This window comes from Habropoda laboriosa, unplaced genomic scaffold (genome assembly GCF_001263275.1).
Source record: "Habropoda laboriosa isolate 0110345459 unplaced genomic scaffold, ASM126327v1 scaffold15, whole genome shotgun sequence".
Classification (NCBI taxonomy): Eukaryota; Metazoa; Arthropoda; class Insecta; order Hymenoptera; family Apidae; genus Habropoda; species Habropoda laboriosa.
The window spans coordinates 1,420,130-1,434,751 of NW_017100141.1; the positions used below are offsets into that span (position 1 = coordinate 1,420,130).

General features: G+C 42.1%; 1 protein-coding gene across 1 annotated transcript in view; it reads right to left on the bottom strand.

Moving 5' to 3' along the window:
* Nucleotides 1-14,155, bottom strand: part of LOC108570777 (RNA binding protein fox-1 homolog 1-like) — a 124,690-nt gene extending 110,535 nt beyond the window's left edge. The window contains exons 1-2 of the mRNA XM_017932688.1: nucleotides 14,144-14,155; nucleotides 13,166-13,453 (exon numbers count right to left, since the gene is read on the bottom strand). Coding sequence (XP_017788177.1) covers nucleotides 13,166-13,453; nucleotides 14,144-14,155 — 300 coding nt within the window. The remainder of the gene's footprint in view (nucleotides 1-13,165; nucleotides 13,454-14,143) is intronic.
* Nucleotides 14,156-14,622: the final 467 nt, after the last annotated feature.

Below are 14,622 nucleotides of genomic sequence, written 5' to 3' on the forward strand. Positions count from 1 at the left end.
TGCCGCCACTGCTGCCTGAAACACCTCCGACTGTCGTCGAAGATCGAACATCGTGTTAGGATTTACGTGACGGATTACTGTTTCATGGAGATTGATCGGTGCATCGATCACTGTTTTCTTGTAAATTCGTGCTAGAAATTTACTATATTCAGAGAAATTCTTTTATTCCATAGCCAAATGTTTAACTGACCACTAGAAATTTTGTGATCAAGGATCGTGTCAGGAGATTGTTCGGCGCACCGATCCACCATCGCTCTCTTCTGCAAACTTGACCCTTTAAGTGGGGATGACGAGTTAACTCGTCACGGGGCTGCGAAAATCACACACGTGAATCTAAACCTAAGGCATCGTTTGTTTTTCTGAGGCATAAAAAAAGTAGTGTCCTAATTAATTTCACGCGGCATGCACAGAAGACGTTTCTGGCAACTTAGCTCCCCAGTTGGCAGGTTAACAGTGACGCACATGTGTACCTTTAGTTTTTCCGAAAATTCCAGTATTTGTACTAGGAAAAATACGAAAAACACAATCTCCCACCAAGGGAAGCAGCTCAATTTCTATAAATTTAACACTGATATAAATGTAACTGCATAAAAAATTAGATCATTCCCTCTAACATAAAAAACATCCTCCCTAAAGAGATTGATTAAAAAATGTCGCATTATAAATCAACCGAGGACAAAAATGTCTCCGCGTTCTTATAGGCAAAGGCACTAAGGCTTCCACCATATGTGTCTGGTGTTCGTCTTCGAGTCAAGCACTACACAGAAGAAAAGGGGCGCATTCAAAAAGAGCGCAAACAGGCGTCCATGTCATAAACCCAATCCCTAACATAGTGTATTAACAGTTTACAAAGACTATTTCATTTCAATAACCCATTTCCAATAAAAAATAACGTCAACCACAGTCAAATATTGAATTAACAAATTGCAACAAATTGTCAATTTTGCTGGTTAATCGAATCCCTGCAACTCCCCCCCACCGGAAGAAGAAAGAAAAACAAGGTAAGATATTAGCAACGAGGGTCGAAGGGTTTATCGTTAGTATTCCGGTCCAGTAGCCGCAAGTAGAGCCGGCTGTAAGTGGTCAGCCGCTCGCGGCCGACCTTATGTCGCTCGCGCCACTAACGAGGCTAAGTGAACACAGGTCGCGTATAGTCAGACGCAGCTGCCGCTGCGTTGGATTCCTGGCTGCGCCACTGAATACCGCTCCACCTTCAACTTTATCATGCCTGTCGGTACTTACACTACCGCCGTGTAACTCTGCCCGCCTACCCGGAACTAAAGCAACTTCAACCACGGGCCACCTATTAATAAACACTTAACCAAACGACATATTTTAACCGGCCTCTAACAGAGGGGAACGTAGCTTTTCCTAGGCAAACTTCGCGTACTAATTTTACATTAATTCTCTACGATGGTGTTCGGAAAATACAGTCAGACGGTGTTACACGAACTCGCTAGAAGAATTGAAACGTGAATTTTTCAAGAAGTGGAATATTTTATTTTTCACTTTTTCCTAATTTTCTTTACTTAAGTTTGAGAAGAGTGTTGTATGTTTAGTGTAAGTCTCGGTTCGGCGGATTATAGTAACAAACAACTTAGTCACATTTGAGGTGCCGACGTTCGGAAGACCGCAATATACCCCCCGTGGACGCACCAGCGCGACACTCAGACAATAGGTCCCAAGAACACTCGGGACCATAAACATTCGTTACCGGGGATCGAATTTGTTTACAACAAATTTGGTCCCCCAATACGTCACAGTTTTCGTCGACCAAAAGCAGAACACACCACGTTTTCCACCTCTGTAACAGAACCACCAATCAGAACCAACCTAATGCCTATATCACACCTACACACCTGAAAACCGTGAATCACTGTAAGACGAGTGCACGAGACACATCGTCACGAAAAGAACAATCCAAATTCAACTAAACATCTACAACATCTAATCAAAATAAAAAACATCTAACCCAACAACGAAGTTTCAATACACCTCGAACCAGCGAGAACAATCATCAACCTGCGCCAGAACTCCTGGATCATGAGACTTGATCAAGGTCCACGACGCAACAGGGACGGTTTTAGAACAATCGTGGAACTATTTTGGAAGAGAACCGACCGAGGTTTCGCGTGAAATCCAAAAACGCTCAAGGTTTCGCTTAATCACCAGGTGGAAAATGAAGTTTGCGTGCGAGGAACGCGTAAGAATTAGTTTCATTCTACCGTAGCAGCTACGTTACTGCTACCACGTCCTTGTCAGGATGTGTCCAAGGTTTTGTCCTCTGTTTGCAATATTTTCTAGTCGAATGAAATTTTTCATATCCATCAACGTTCCATTTCGGTCGGACCGAACGAAATTCCAAGGGATCTTCCCGGTTTCGACGATTAATTTCGACGCGAACGGGGAGTGCAGTACGGAGCAGCGGTTCGAGAACAGAATTAATTCCTTCGTCCAGGAACGTGGTAGACGCGATGAAATTTAGATGCGCCAGAGCCTAGAGGCCAGATCCTTCTCTCGCCGCGGGAGACTCGGGAATAATTCATCGAGCATCGACGCTGCCCACCATGGGACCGATAACAGAGGAGATTAAGGGTAGGAACCGAAGAATACGATACGCTTGCGAACGCGTTCTGCGACGCAGGGAGGCTTGTTTCGTGGAGAATTCAAACTTTCCGGCGCTTCGAGGCTTACCTCGAGACAAAAGGGACCGTGGAAAATTCTCTGCGAGCTTGATGGACACCCTCGATGTTTAATCTCTCAGGCTGACCTCCCGTGAGCGTCTTTTCCTCGAGAATTCTCGTGCAACGCGAGCTTAGCAACCTCGCCGAATTTATTTTCCATTTTTCCATCTCGCGAAGGAAATTTCTACGACGCGAGAAAAATAAGACTCGTAAAAATCATAAATGAAATTCCTCTGCGATTTATTCCGTTGTTGAAATTTGTTTCTCGTTCATGTCGAATCCAGAGAATGTGTTTGTCTGATAATTGTTGTGCGAGAAATTTGTATAATTGAAAAAGAGAGAACTACTTTCGAAACAGGAGCAAAGAGCACTCGTCGTTCTTCGAAAATATAATCCCGTTGAATGTCCGCAGTCGATAACCAATAATTCCTGCCACACAAGTGGGGAATTCCAGAGAACAAAAGGAAAACAAGGGAAAACGATACTCGACGATGCAACTTGACGATTAATTGAAAAAATTCGTGACGAATGTGAGAGCGGGAGGAGGCAGAAGGGTTGTACACGAAATTCTCCGCAATTCTGGCGTACTTGGACTGCCGAGGCAGCAAACGAGGCCGATCACGTCGCGTTTCATCGAACAAAATTGCACCATTCTGCTTTTCTTTCTTTTTTTATCGCCTATCCTCCGTCGGACAATTTTACGAGCGTCCAATTAGGCGAAATTATTCCGATTCGACGAGCGACACTCTGGAATCGTGTCGCTGCCCACTGTACAACGTTCTGTTCCTTCTTCAAATTGATCGTTTCTTGAGAATACGCTTTTTTATCTGCTTCGTGTATCCATTTGCGAATCGGGTAACGTGATCTGCTTTAAATTATTCTCTTGGTGGATCGATCGAAATTTTTCTTCGGTTGCGTAATGTAGTTTAAAGGGACTCTTGCGATGTTCATAGTGTATTTTTTGTTAGCTTTTTCTTTTAACTTTCGAAGTCATCTTCAGTTTTTTAATAGATAAATCTGCAATTCTTTTACTCTCATATTTTAATAAATGAATAAATAAACGACTGCTTAAATTTCTCTATGATTAATTCGCGAAAGAGTGAAGATAATTTTGAAATTTTGGAAGAAAAGAAGTATCGTGAATAATCTTGAAATTTTGGAAGAAAAGAAATATAAATAAACGACTGCTTAACTTTTTCTATGATTTATTCGCAAAAGAGTGAAGATCATCTTGAAATTTTGGAAGAACAGAAATACTGCTGAAGAGTATACTATAGTCATCTCAAGGGCTTCTTCGAACAGTACAATGCAACGTAAAAAGAATTTCGATGGCAATGGAATTTCATTAGCAACAGAATAAATAAAGGCGATCACGGTTGAAGAATAGAATTTTTTCGTGGAAGAATATAAAATCGCGAGCGACGTCTGCAGGTTGCTAATGGAAAAGTAAGAATTCTAAGCTGAACCGAGACGTATTTCGTGGAGGAAACCGTAAGAAATTTCGGGACGCAACACCATTAACCCTGAAGGAAACGTTTGCAGAAGAAGGCTGCTCCTTTCTACTCTGACATGAATAATAGGGATTTCTCTCTTTTCTGGCGGGAATTTATCGTTCCTCTAAACTCCTGGTCATTTGTTTCCTCTTCAATCCCTTTAACGGACTAGCCGCAAAAAGAAACGGGACTGTGGAAGGTCTCGTGAAAACGCGACCCAACAACCAACCCTATTCGTCTTCTCTGCGTTGGGTACAACAACGAATTTCGTACTATATTTACCAACTACATCGTTCAACGTCTACGAATTTTCAAATAATAATTCTAATTTAATCTTTCCATTCTTCGATATTCGACTAAATCACCCGAGCAATCGGTCTGGAAATGATTAGAAACGCAAAGCTCTCTAGTTTAAAAAATGTAATTAAAATCGTAAGTTTGACAACAATATTAGTAGATGTAAACAAAGTTTGCGAATGATTAAAAATTTGAAATTTTGTATAAGGAGAATTATTCAACAAGTAGAGAGACAAAGAGCTCTGGTTTAAAAAATAGGATACTTTACACACCAGTCGTCAATTTAAAACAGCTTTGACAACTATTTCAGTATAATTAAAAAAATGAAGTAGTTAGACTTGGAGGTTTCAGATCTCACCCCGTCAAATTTCCTTTTACTTTACTCCCCCTCTGCGAAATCCAGCTTTGCATTAATAAAGTGAAAACCAACCCACAAAATTGGCTTCACCACCGAGAATTCTTCGCTGAAATACATAATTATCCCAGCGAATTCTATCAAAAACTGTAAAATTCGCCGAATAAACCATATTAAAACAACAGTCACTCGTCTCTCCCCACACCCCAATAAGAACCTCCTCTAAAATAATCCTCCTAAACTACCCCAAAGAAAATTCCCCCTCTCGTTATACCAATTTATTCTCCCAACTCCGCTCCAACTTCCTCCAACCACCTTAACCAATTAATCCAACCCCCCAAACGCAACAAAAAACAATCCACCTTAGCGAAGCAGTTGCAAACAGTTCCGAGCGAACGTGCCGATTCGAAAGCGCCAAGAGAAACTTCCTTCCCCATGGCAGAATCGCGGGGATGATGATTCCGGTGGGAAAATCCACGAAACACTCGAACAGCTCTCGAGACGTGACGCCGCGGCGACTCCGGCGTTGGTATCGGTTAACGAGGCACACCCCGCGAAGAATCGCGGAATGGAGAATTTTCGAGACGTCGAGAATCGCGCCAAGTTCGGCTCCACTCGAGGCGAGCCCCATGGATGGAAACTGGGATTGTCTGGAGGCTCTTTTTCCACGTCGTTCAAAGGTACGAGACGTCCGCTGAAAGCGTGCCCGATGAAAAGGAACTTTTAATTTGCGCCTCCAGAGATGATTCAATAGGCCCTCGCCCGACACTCGAGCACCGTTCGACTTTCGACTCTGGCCCCATTGTACGAGGAAAAACTGTAGCGACACTCTGTGCGGCCTACGGGTGTGTTGATTGTGACAATGGGTTTTGGATGTGGCCAGGTTCGGGGGATGATTCGATGGAAAATTTGCTGGGAGGAACTTTTCTGATCTCGTTACAATTTGTTATGTGAAATCAATGGAACGTCGTCTTTTCTTCGGTTGTTAACATGTTCGTTATTACTGACACTGTAGGACGTCTTTTTGTCAATTTTTTAATAACTGCGACTAATGCAGTTGATGTGGTATTAGGATTTTTTCGTACTTTAAGTTTGAAGTAAGGAATATTAGGTTTGATTTGAACATTGAATAGACATGTTTGTGTATTTTTTAATTTAGATTGATTGTATGTTTGCAAATTTCTTTTACACTCTCAAAGTGTCTAGAATTCTAGGAAGTATAAATTAAGCAAAATTAGGTTCGACTTGAAAAATAAATAAATATGTTCATGTAACTACTTTTTCAATTCAGTTTCTTTTATATGTTTACGAATTTCTTTTACATTCTGGCAAAGTATCTAGAATGCTATAAGTTTAAATTAAACAAAATTAGGTCTAACTTGAAAATTAAACAAATACGTCTATGTAAATACTTTTTTAATTCAGTTCGCTTTATATGTTTGTGAATTTTTTTCATATTTGTAAAAATTGTCTAGAACTTGGGAAATTGACCATGGAAATGTGTAGGCCACAACAGAGTTCGAGGAGAAAAATTGGAGGTTCGAAGTGGTCCTTACACTCTCTGGCCAACTCTCGAATTCCACGTTAAATTTGTACGAGTACATCGAGGCGAATCCCAGGAATATCCTAGTCTATAGGTTGGCAAGTAGAGTTCCAAGTGTCTCCCTGCTGCGTCGCTAGACTTCTGCTAGATTTCTTCGACTTGAATAGCTAAGACAGTCTCTCTAAAGCCACCTAATCCCAAAGCGGATCCTTAAGTTAAGTTTCCAAGTGAATTTCCGAAGGGCAAACTGGCACCAAAGTGTGTCTCTAACATGGTAAAGTAGACTGCAAGGGATCCTCCACAAGACGCACAATAAGTTTTTGGAAGGTTTTCGAGTAAGCACCCCTTGAAAGCTGCTCTAATATCAAAGCATCTTGGTGAATCCCCCATCGAGCTCTACACAGTATTATCTGCTCGAACGTCTACGCTACTATAAAACTGGGAATCTTCAAAGGAAACTGCTAAATGGCCCTCAAACGTCGTCAAACTAAATGGTCTATAAATATGATTCTACGAAATGTATTTAAAGTAATTCAAAATGAAAGAGAATACTCTTGGATTCAAGGCTTGTAACATTTTTCTGTAATTAAATATTTTAACGTGATTTTTCAACTATTAATTGGTTTGACTAAGTTTGACAATTTACAATTTTGTACTAATTTAGACACTCGAACAGATTGTAATATTGCGTATAACTTGTGAACAGTGGACAATTTTCAGAGAATTTTATATTTAAACGTGATTTTTTAGCTTTCAGTTTAATCGGTTTGACTAGGTTTGACAATTTCCAATTTTATATCAATTCGGGCACTCAAACGGACAATATTTTGTATAATTCAAGAAAAGTAGATAATTTTCAAAGAATTTTTCAAACGATCCTCATATTTGAAGCATCTAAACATCTTCAAAATGATCTTCAAACATGGTCAAACCAAGCAAATCACAAACATCCTCCAACAAATCACCAAACAACTATCAAACATAGTTCCAAATGATCGTCAAACTTGTTCCAACAGCCTACACAAAACAATATTCCTGAAAATGATCTTCAAACATGGCCAAACCAATCAAATCACAAAAATCGTCCAATAGATCACGAAACAACGATCAGAAATGGTTCCAAACGATCGTGAAATTCGTTCAAACGGTTTACGCGAAATCCTTTCAGCTAAGGGAATAAAACACAGATTAGAGAAGTGTGAATGATTAGGTTCGCAGAGTAATACCAAAGAAGGGAATGGCCGCGTGACTGGGTTGGACAATTTGCGTGCGCGAAGCGGCTCGAACGAACTGCAGCTTTACGAGCCGCTGACTAACCGGGACCGGATAATTGACCAGACGAGCGACGAACAAAGCGACCATGTCGTCCGGAACCACGACATTGTTCGGAACTCTTCACGCTCGGCTCAACCGTGTCCGAAATGCTCCGCGTGCTCTCCTACTGCAGCCTGGGTTAATCAGATACGATCGTCCGACGAACTGTCCTACGATTCCTGCATTTCTTCGTTCCATCTTCGAGTCACGATAATTTCCAATCACTTTAACCGTGTTCGAGCTATGTCTGCGAATTTTCGCCCGTTCCTGAATTCGTCATTCGTCTGGAGAAATGTGGTTATATGCAAAATTGTAACTGGCAAATTTTTTGGCAAAAAATTGAAGCATTTCACATACGTAGATATTAATACATCTCGGTGATGGCAAATTGCCAAAAAATTGAAATCTTTCAATGTTTTTGATCTTGAGGAAGCAAATTATTCGCACAGATGTTAATATGTCTCGTCGATGTGTTAAGGTATTAGAAATTCTATAGAGCTCATTTTCATCCTCAATTCTCTGCAAATTTCTTGCCCAACAATTGAAATGTTTCTATTTTCTTATCCCGAGGAAGCAAACTACCTCCATAGCTATTGATCCATCCCGCCGATGCATTTTAATTAATGAGAAAATTCAGTGTCGAGAAATGAAACTGTTCTCAATTCTATCAGAAGTGCATTTTCATCCTCAATTTTTATTTTTCAATTGCCTACCTGGGAATTAAAAATATACATCTAAAATCTATCAGTAACCCACAATCTTAAGTCAAATCTATCAGCACGTAAATTAGTATTTCATTGCATCGAATATACCTAAAAAATTCCCTAAATTTAATCCACACCTAGAGTCAATCTACAAAGAGAAACGATCCACTTCCACTCTGCCTCTATAGTGGGGGAAGTGGCATTGAGCGTTCGCTAGATTCCTCCAGCCACTATCAGCAACCTCTCCTTTGTCCTCCAATCCTCCATTCTAATCCGTGCACATTTTTCCCCGGTCCTTCGCCAGGCTTCGATCTAAACCCACAGGTTTTTCCTACGAAAATTGAACGAACGAAAAAAAGAATAGAGAGAGAGAGAGATTTGTCGATGTGGAAAGGGCCAGTACCGTGGAAGTGTTCGTTTCCACGGGGCCCTTTTAATTAAAAGCTGTTGTCGAGCGTGTCGACTAACGCTGTGGCAGGGAATTAACGGAGGCAAAAGGGTCTCTCTCTCTCTCGCTCTCCTGTTTGGTCCGGAATCCAGCCAGCCGCCTAGTAAATCGAATTAACGAACGGAATTACTTTAATTAGCGCGGCTAATTAGGCCGCTTTATGAGTCGCGCTAATTACCGCGAGGTACCGGCTCACCCTACACCCAACTCCAGGAGTAGACGACGACGACGACGGCGAGTTATCGCGCGTTTAAACAAATTTCGACCGTTTGCACGGCGAGCCAGGATGTTTGGCCTAGCAACACACAGCACCGGGGAAAAGAGCGGCAGGATATTTGTTTGATCAGGCTGGCAAACCACGCGGAAGAAACGATCAGATTCCAGTTTGAGGAAACGAGTGATTTCGTCGCGACGATCGAGTACTTTGCAAAGTGGCTCTTTATCAAGTGTTTTATCATACACACCGAGTGTTTCACTTTGCCTGGGAGTATTTCCTTCTGGTTTTTTAACTGATTTACTCTGAACTTGCAACGATGTTGACTTTATGGCGGATCTTTTTCCGCTGGAGTAGGTATATAGGTATAGTCGGGGCCACGATATAGCGAGGTCGTAAAATCGGTTAGGCGTCAAAGTAAACATGTTTTAGCTGCCGGGACCCCGAAATTGACAGAAATACGAGCAGATAAGTACTTGAAACCATGGTCAGGACCGTACAAAGAATTCTTGTATCCAGCGAAAGTCAAACTGATTCTAATATATTTACTGAAAATTGAGTTCAGCTAGGACAATTTAGGGTTTTTTTCTTCTGGGAAAAGCCGCTTTTGGAAGTACGGTTACAAGTAAAGGTCTTATTGAGGTCTTTAACATCTTCATTTACCTGCTCGTGTTATATACAGATAGAAAATGCAAAAGGATTGTGTAGCTTTAATATTAACATATTTTCCATTTGTAAATGAAATACCATTTTCTACTTGAAGTACCAAATCATATGCTACCATTCGTTTATTGTTGGAACCCTCAAACAGACTGCAACACACGGCCTTGAGTGCCGCAACATCAATCGATGCCGATTCTTGAGAGTTTAATTTACGACCTCGCTATATCGTGGCCCCAACTATACTTTTTCTTTTCTTTTTTTTTTTGATAGGAAAAGGAATGGTAGTTTGAATTTGTTTCATTGTGGTGAATAAAATGTTCAATTTTGGACGAAGACACTTTGGAATTTGAACCATTGCGTCACGAAATAGTATTCAAATTTTAGGACTGTTTTGCATACTGCACGAAGAATGTTTATCACCGCGAACCCCAAGAAATGACAAAAATTAACCATTTTCCCAATCACAAAAAAAAGTAATTTGGGAATATACACAAAAATCCTGACAGAGAAATTATCCGACAATTTAATCAGACCTTGAAATTACACCCATCCAAATCCTTCGAAATACTATAAAAACTGCACAGGATTTTTATGTATACTGCGCAAAGAACACTTGTCATCGTCAATCCCCAAAAAATAGCAAAATTGAACCACTTTTCCAATCTCAAAAAAATCATTCAAAAACACCCACAAAAATCCAAGGGAGTTGAGAAAACCCCAAGAGAATTGACAAAAATCCAAGAAAACCTAAGACAACCGACAAAAATCCAAGAGACTCGAAAAACTCCAGCCACACCAACAACCCCAAAACCCAATTAGACCCCGAAATTACATCCACCGAAATCCTTATTAATTTCAGCCTCCAGATTCGAGAAGTTTCACGAACCGAGGTACATACACCACGCAAGTCAATTCCCTCGTCTGGCACGCCACAGGGCCATCTGCCCCTGTGTTTCTCGACGTACGTGCGTAGAATCATCGAGTGTCTGTACGTGACGTGGCGGAGCCTGAGGAAATCGGAGAAGTTTTGTCGTCCCGCCGGGAAAGGCGATCGACTGCTAACTTACTACAGCAGAAAGTAGAAGTTAGCGGATATAATAGCAGAAGGTAGTCGTCGTCGACTCTGCTGGACGGGAGGAACAGTTTCGGTGTGCCGGGCTCGAGAGAGGCGAGCGCCAATCGACGTGGCGTGACCTCGGTTTCACGGGGTCGCGTTCCGCCGCTGCTGCATCCGCCGGAAGAGAGCTAGCTGTGGTCCCCCTTCTTGTGTGAAGTGTAGCGAGAATGTCAACGAGCGGTACATGAAACGGTTTGCCGGCCAGGAGGATTCTTTTTTCGTGCGAGCACACACATACACGGCGACGTCGACGTCGCCTTTTCGACACGATTGTTGGGAGGGTGGAAGGAAATGACTGTGCCTCGGAGGAAGCTGATTTGACATGAGGTTCGCTCGCGGAGTGTGATATTGGGAAACGGTGGAATAGATGGAAGATATGTTCACTGTAGGGAGAGGGAGCAAAGGAATCTGGCTTCCTTTTTTTCTTTTTTGCATTCAGAGATTTGAAAGAGGGAATATTGAAAGTGTGCTCTTTCTCTGGGAGCATCAAAGTTATCATTCAGTACTCCATTTACTGAACTAACCCTTTGGACGGGGAACGTTTGGTGGGGAGTTGATGGGAATTATGCGGGGAACGCGTTCGTGAAGTTAGTTGCTGGAATATGTGATTTGTGAAACGAGGGTACAGTGATCGATGAAAGGGTTGAGATACTGTTACTATCTTTTCATTCATTCAAGTTGAAACAAATATCCTCATTTTTTAACCCTTTGCGGACGAGTGTCGGCAAATAGCCGCCCAATTCTGTTTACAGCTGCGGAGACGTATTATGAAGCGGCTCGCGTACGTCCATTCTTCTGAATTATAAGACACGCATGGGTATAGTACACTAAACAGTATCACGTTTCCATTGAAAGAAAATTAGAGATCTTTAGCGATGAAGTCTTATCTTCCGTTTAACGTAAACTCACGATGTGGGATGATGGCCGAGTCAGAACGAATTTCAGTCTCTCGAATCAGTCTCTCAGTGTCACTACCAGACGAACCAGCAAGCCTTTTATATATTTTGTACATTATAACATCTTATACACGATGTCTAAAAGATCCAGAGAGGATACGTTTGATAGTGATGATAGTAGTGATGACGAATATTTTCTTGAATCTGACAAGACGGAAGATGACGACATTGCTTCACATATATTTTGTACATTATAACATCTTATACACGATGTCTAAAAGATCCAGAGAGGATACGTTTGATAGTGATAGTAGTGATGACGAATATTTTCTTGAATCTGACAAGACGGAAGATGACGACATTGCTTCAGACAGTGGAAGTGAAATCCGTACATCCGCTTCAATATTTCCAGTGATAATAGCAGTGACGATGAACTAAATATTAATGAAAATAATACAAGCCGCGACAATGAATGGAGGAATTGACAAATCAAGATGTCATTCCACAAAAAATACAATTCACATCGGGATCACGAAACGCTGGTTCACAGCTAAATCCAAATTATACAGAACCTATAGATTATTTCAAATCATTCTTTACCGATGAATTGATCAAGAAGATAGCTGACGAGACTAATCGGTATGCAAATAATAAAATACAGGAAAAACATTTGTCAAAACGGTCCATGTGGCATGCGTGGACTAATGTTACACCAAAGGAAATGCAAGCATTTCTCGGTACAATATTGGTTATGGGAACAATACCACTTCCGAATCTAAAGGAATATTGGTCAACAGATAATAAATGTAGGATTCCTTACTTTGCCGAAATATTCGGGAGAGACCGATTTTTCTCTACTGCGCACACCAATACCTCTCGTCCGCAGCGACGTTTGCTCGTCGGGCAGCTCCGTCCGCAAAGCGTTAATACACTAAAAAGTCCACTTTAACATCCCAACTGTGTTTCTCTTTGAAAGAGAAACTGAATCTCTCTAGTTTATAATTGAAAATGAGTAAGAGTTATAAGTTGTTTATTACAATAAATAACTCCAGTGGAATGTCCTAGTGAATGTTAAACTATTGTGGTCCTAAGAGTGGGACTCTAGATGGACGGCGACACTGAGGACTGACAAGTCTTCAGGCCAGCAAGGGGTGCAATAAACCCAGGTCGAAAGACTTTCCCCGGTTACGCACCGAGAGAGTACGCGCGCGTTAACGGTGAATTCCAACACTTTCTTTTCGTTCTTGTAACAATCCCTCGATAAATAAATTATCGTGTTCCAAGTATTGGCTAACCGACGACGAGTTAACTCGTATTTGCGAGAATCTACCGTTGCGATTAAAAATTGCACCGATCAACCTCAAAGTTGAAGAAAGACGAAAGAAAGTGGGAAAAAAATTGGAGCGACAGGTAAGGAAGCGATAGAATGTAACTTACAATAGCCTGTTGATCAACGCCGTTTGGAGGTGGAGGCGGACTGAAGCTGGCCGCGGTCGGGGCACCGGGGGCGGTTTGATGTGGGGCACCAGCTGGCGCTGGTACCTGTGGACCGCTTGGTGGCGGTTGTTGGGGTGCACCACTGTTGTCCTCTTTCACCGGCACCGGTGGCGGTGGTTTCACCTCACCGGCCGCTCCGGCTGCCCCGACGACACCCGCTACGCCGTTTACCGGCGGGGGGAATACACCCCCACCGTAGGGCGCAGCCATGCCTGTCTGCACCATGTGCTGCAAGAAAGAAAAACAGGATTCGTTAGTGAATTTTATTTTACTCGGCAGAGATTGGGAAAGGTGGAGTAGATAATCGAGTAACTGGGTGATAGCGAGTTCGGCTATTCGAGAGATTCGATGTAAGAGTGCTTAGGCACTGGTGTGCCTGGATATCAGAGTGCTTAGGTACCGGAGTCTCAAGGTACCACTGACTTAGACGTCAGAATACCTAGGTACCATAGTGATTAATACTGCGGAGTGCTTAGACACCGGAGTGCCCAGATATCAGAGTGTTTAAGTACCAGAGTCCCCAGACTCTAGAATGCCTAAGTATCACAGTGCCTGGATACCACAGTGGTTAGATACTAGAATGCCTAGACATTGGGCTGCCCAGATATCACAGTGCTTAGATACTGGAGTGCCCAGATATCACAATACTTAGATAGTCTAGAATGTCTAAGTATCACAGTGCCTAGACACTAGAATGCCTAGATATTAGCGTGCATAGGTACCGGAGTTCCCAGACTCTAGAATACTTAAGTACCACAGTGCCTAAACTTTGCAGAATGCCTATGTGCCAAAGTGCTTAGATACTAAAATGCCTAAACATTGAACTGCCCACATATTAGTGTGTTTAGGTACCCGAGTCCTTAGACTTCAAGACACCCAGGTACCACAGAGCCCAAATTTTCCAGAGTACCTAAATACCAAAGTCTCCATATTTCACAGCACCCAGCTAACCGAAACGCACAGACACCAGAACCCTCAGATACCAAGCTCGCAATTCCAAGCACCAGCGTGCGAAAACACCACAATAGCCAACGGTACCAGAATATCTAGACAACAAAATACCTAAACACATCCCAGGACACAAATACCAAATTATTCAGCCTTCAAAATTCCACCTAATGAAGATTCTCGGCGCACACTGGCGCACACACGTCCACCACCTCTATAAATACCGAAATATCTTGGCACCGTTCCATCGAGAAGAACGTCGCGGTTCATCGCGATCGCTTAGATAATACCTTTCCACGAGCACAAAAGGACGCTGTTTCCCATCGTAACAAGAATAAATCCTCTCTCATTCGAAGGATACACCCTACGCAAATCTCTCTCTCCCTCGAAACTAGATCCCATCGTGCCGCCTACTTATATACCTAACTGTCCCCAGTGTCTTTCGTAAC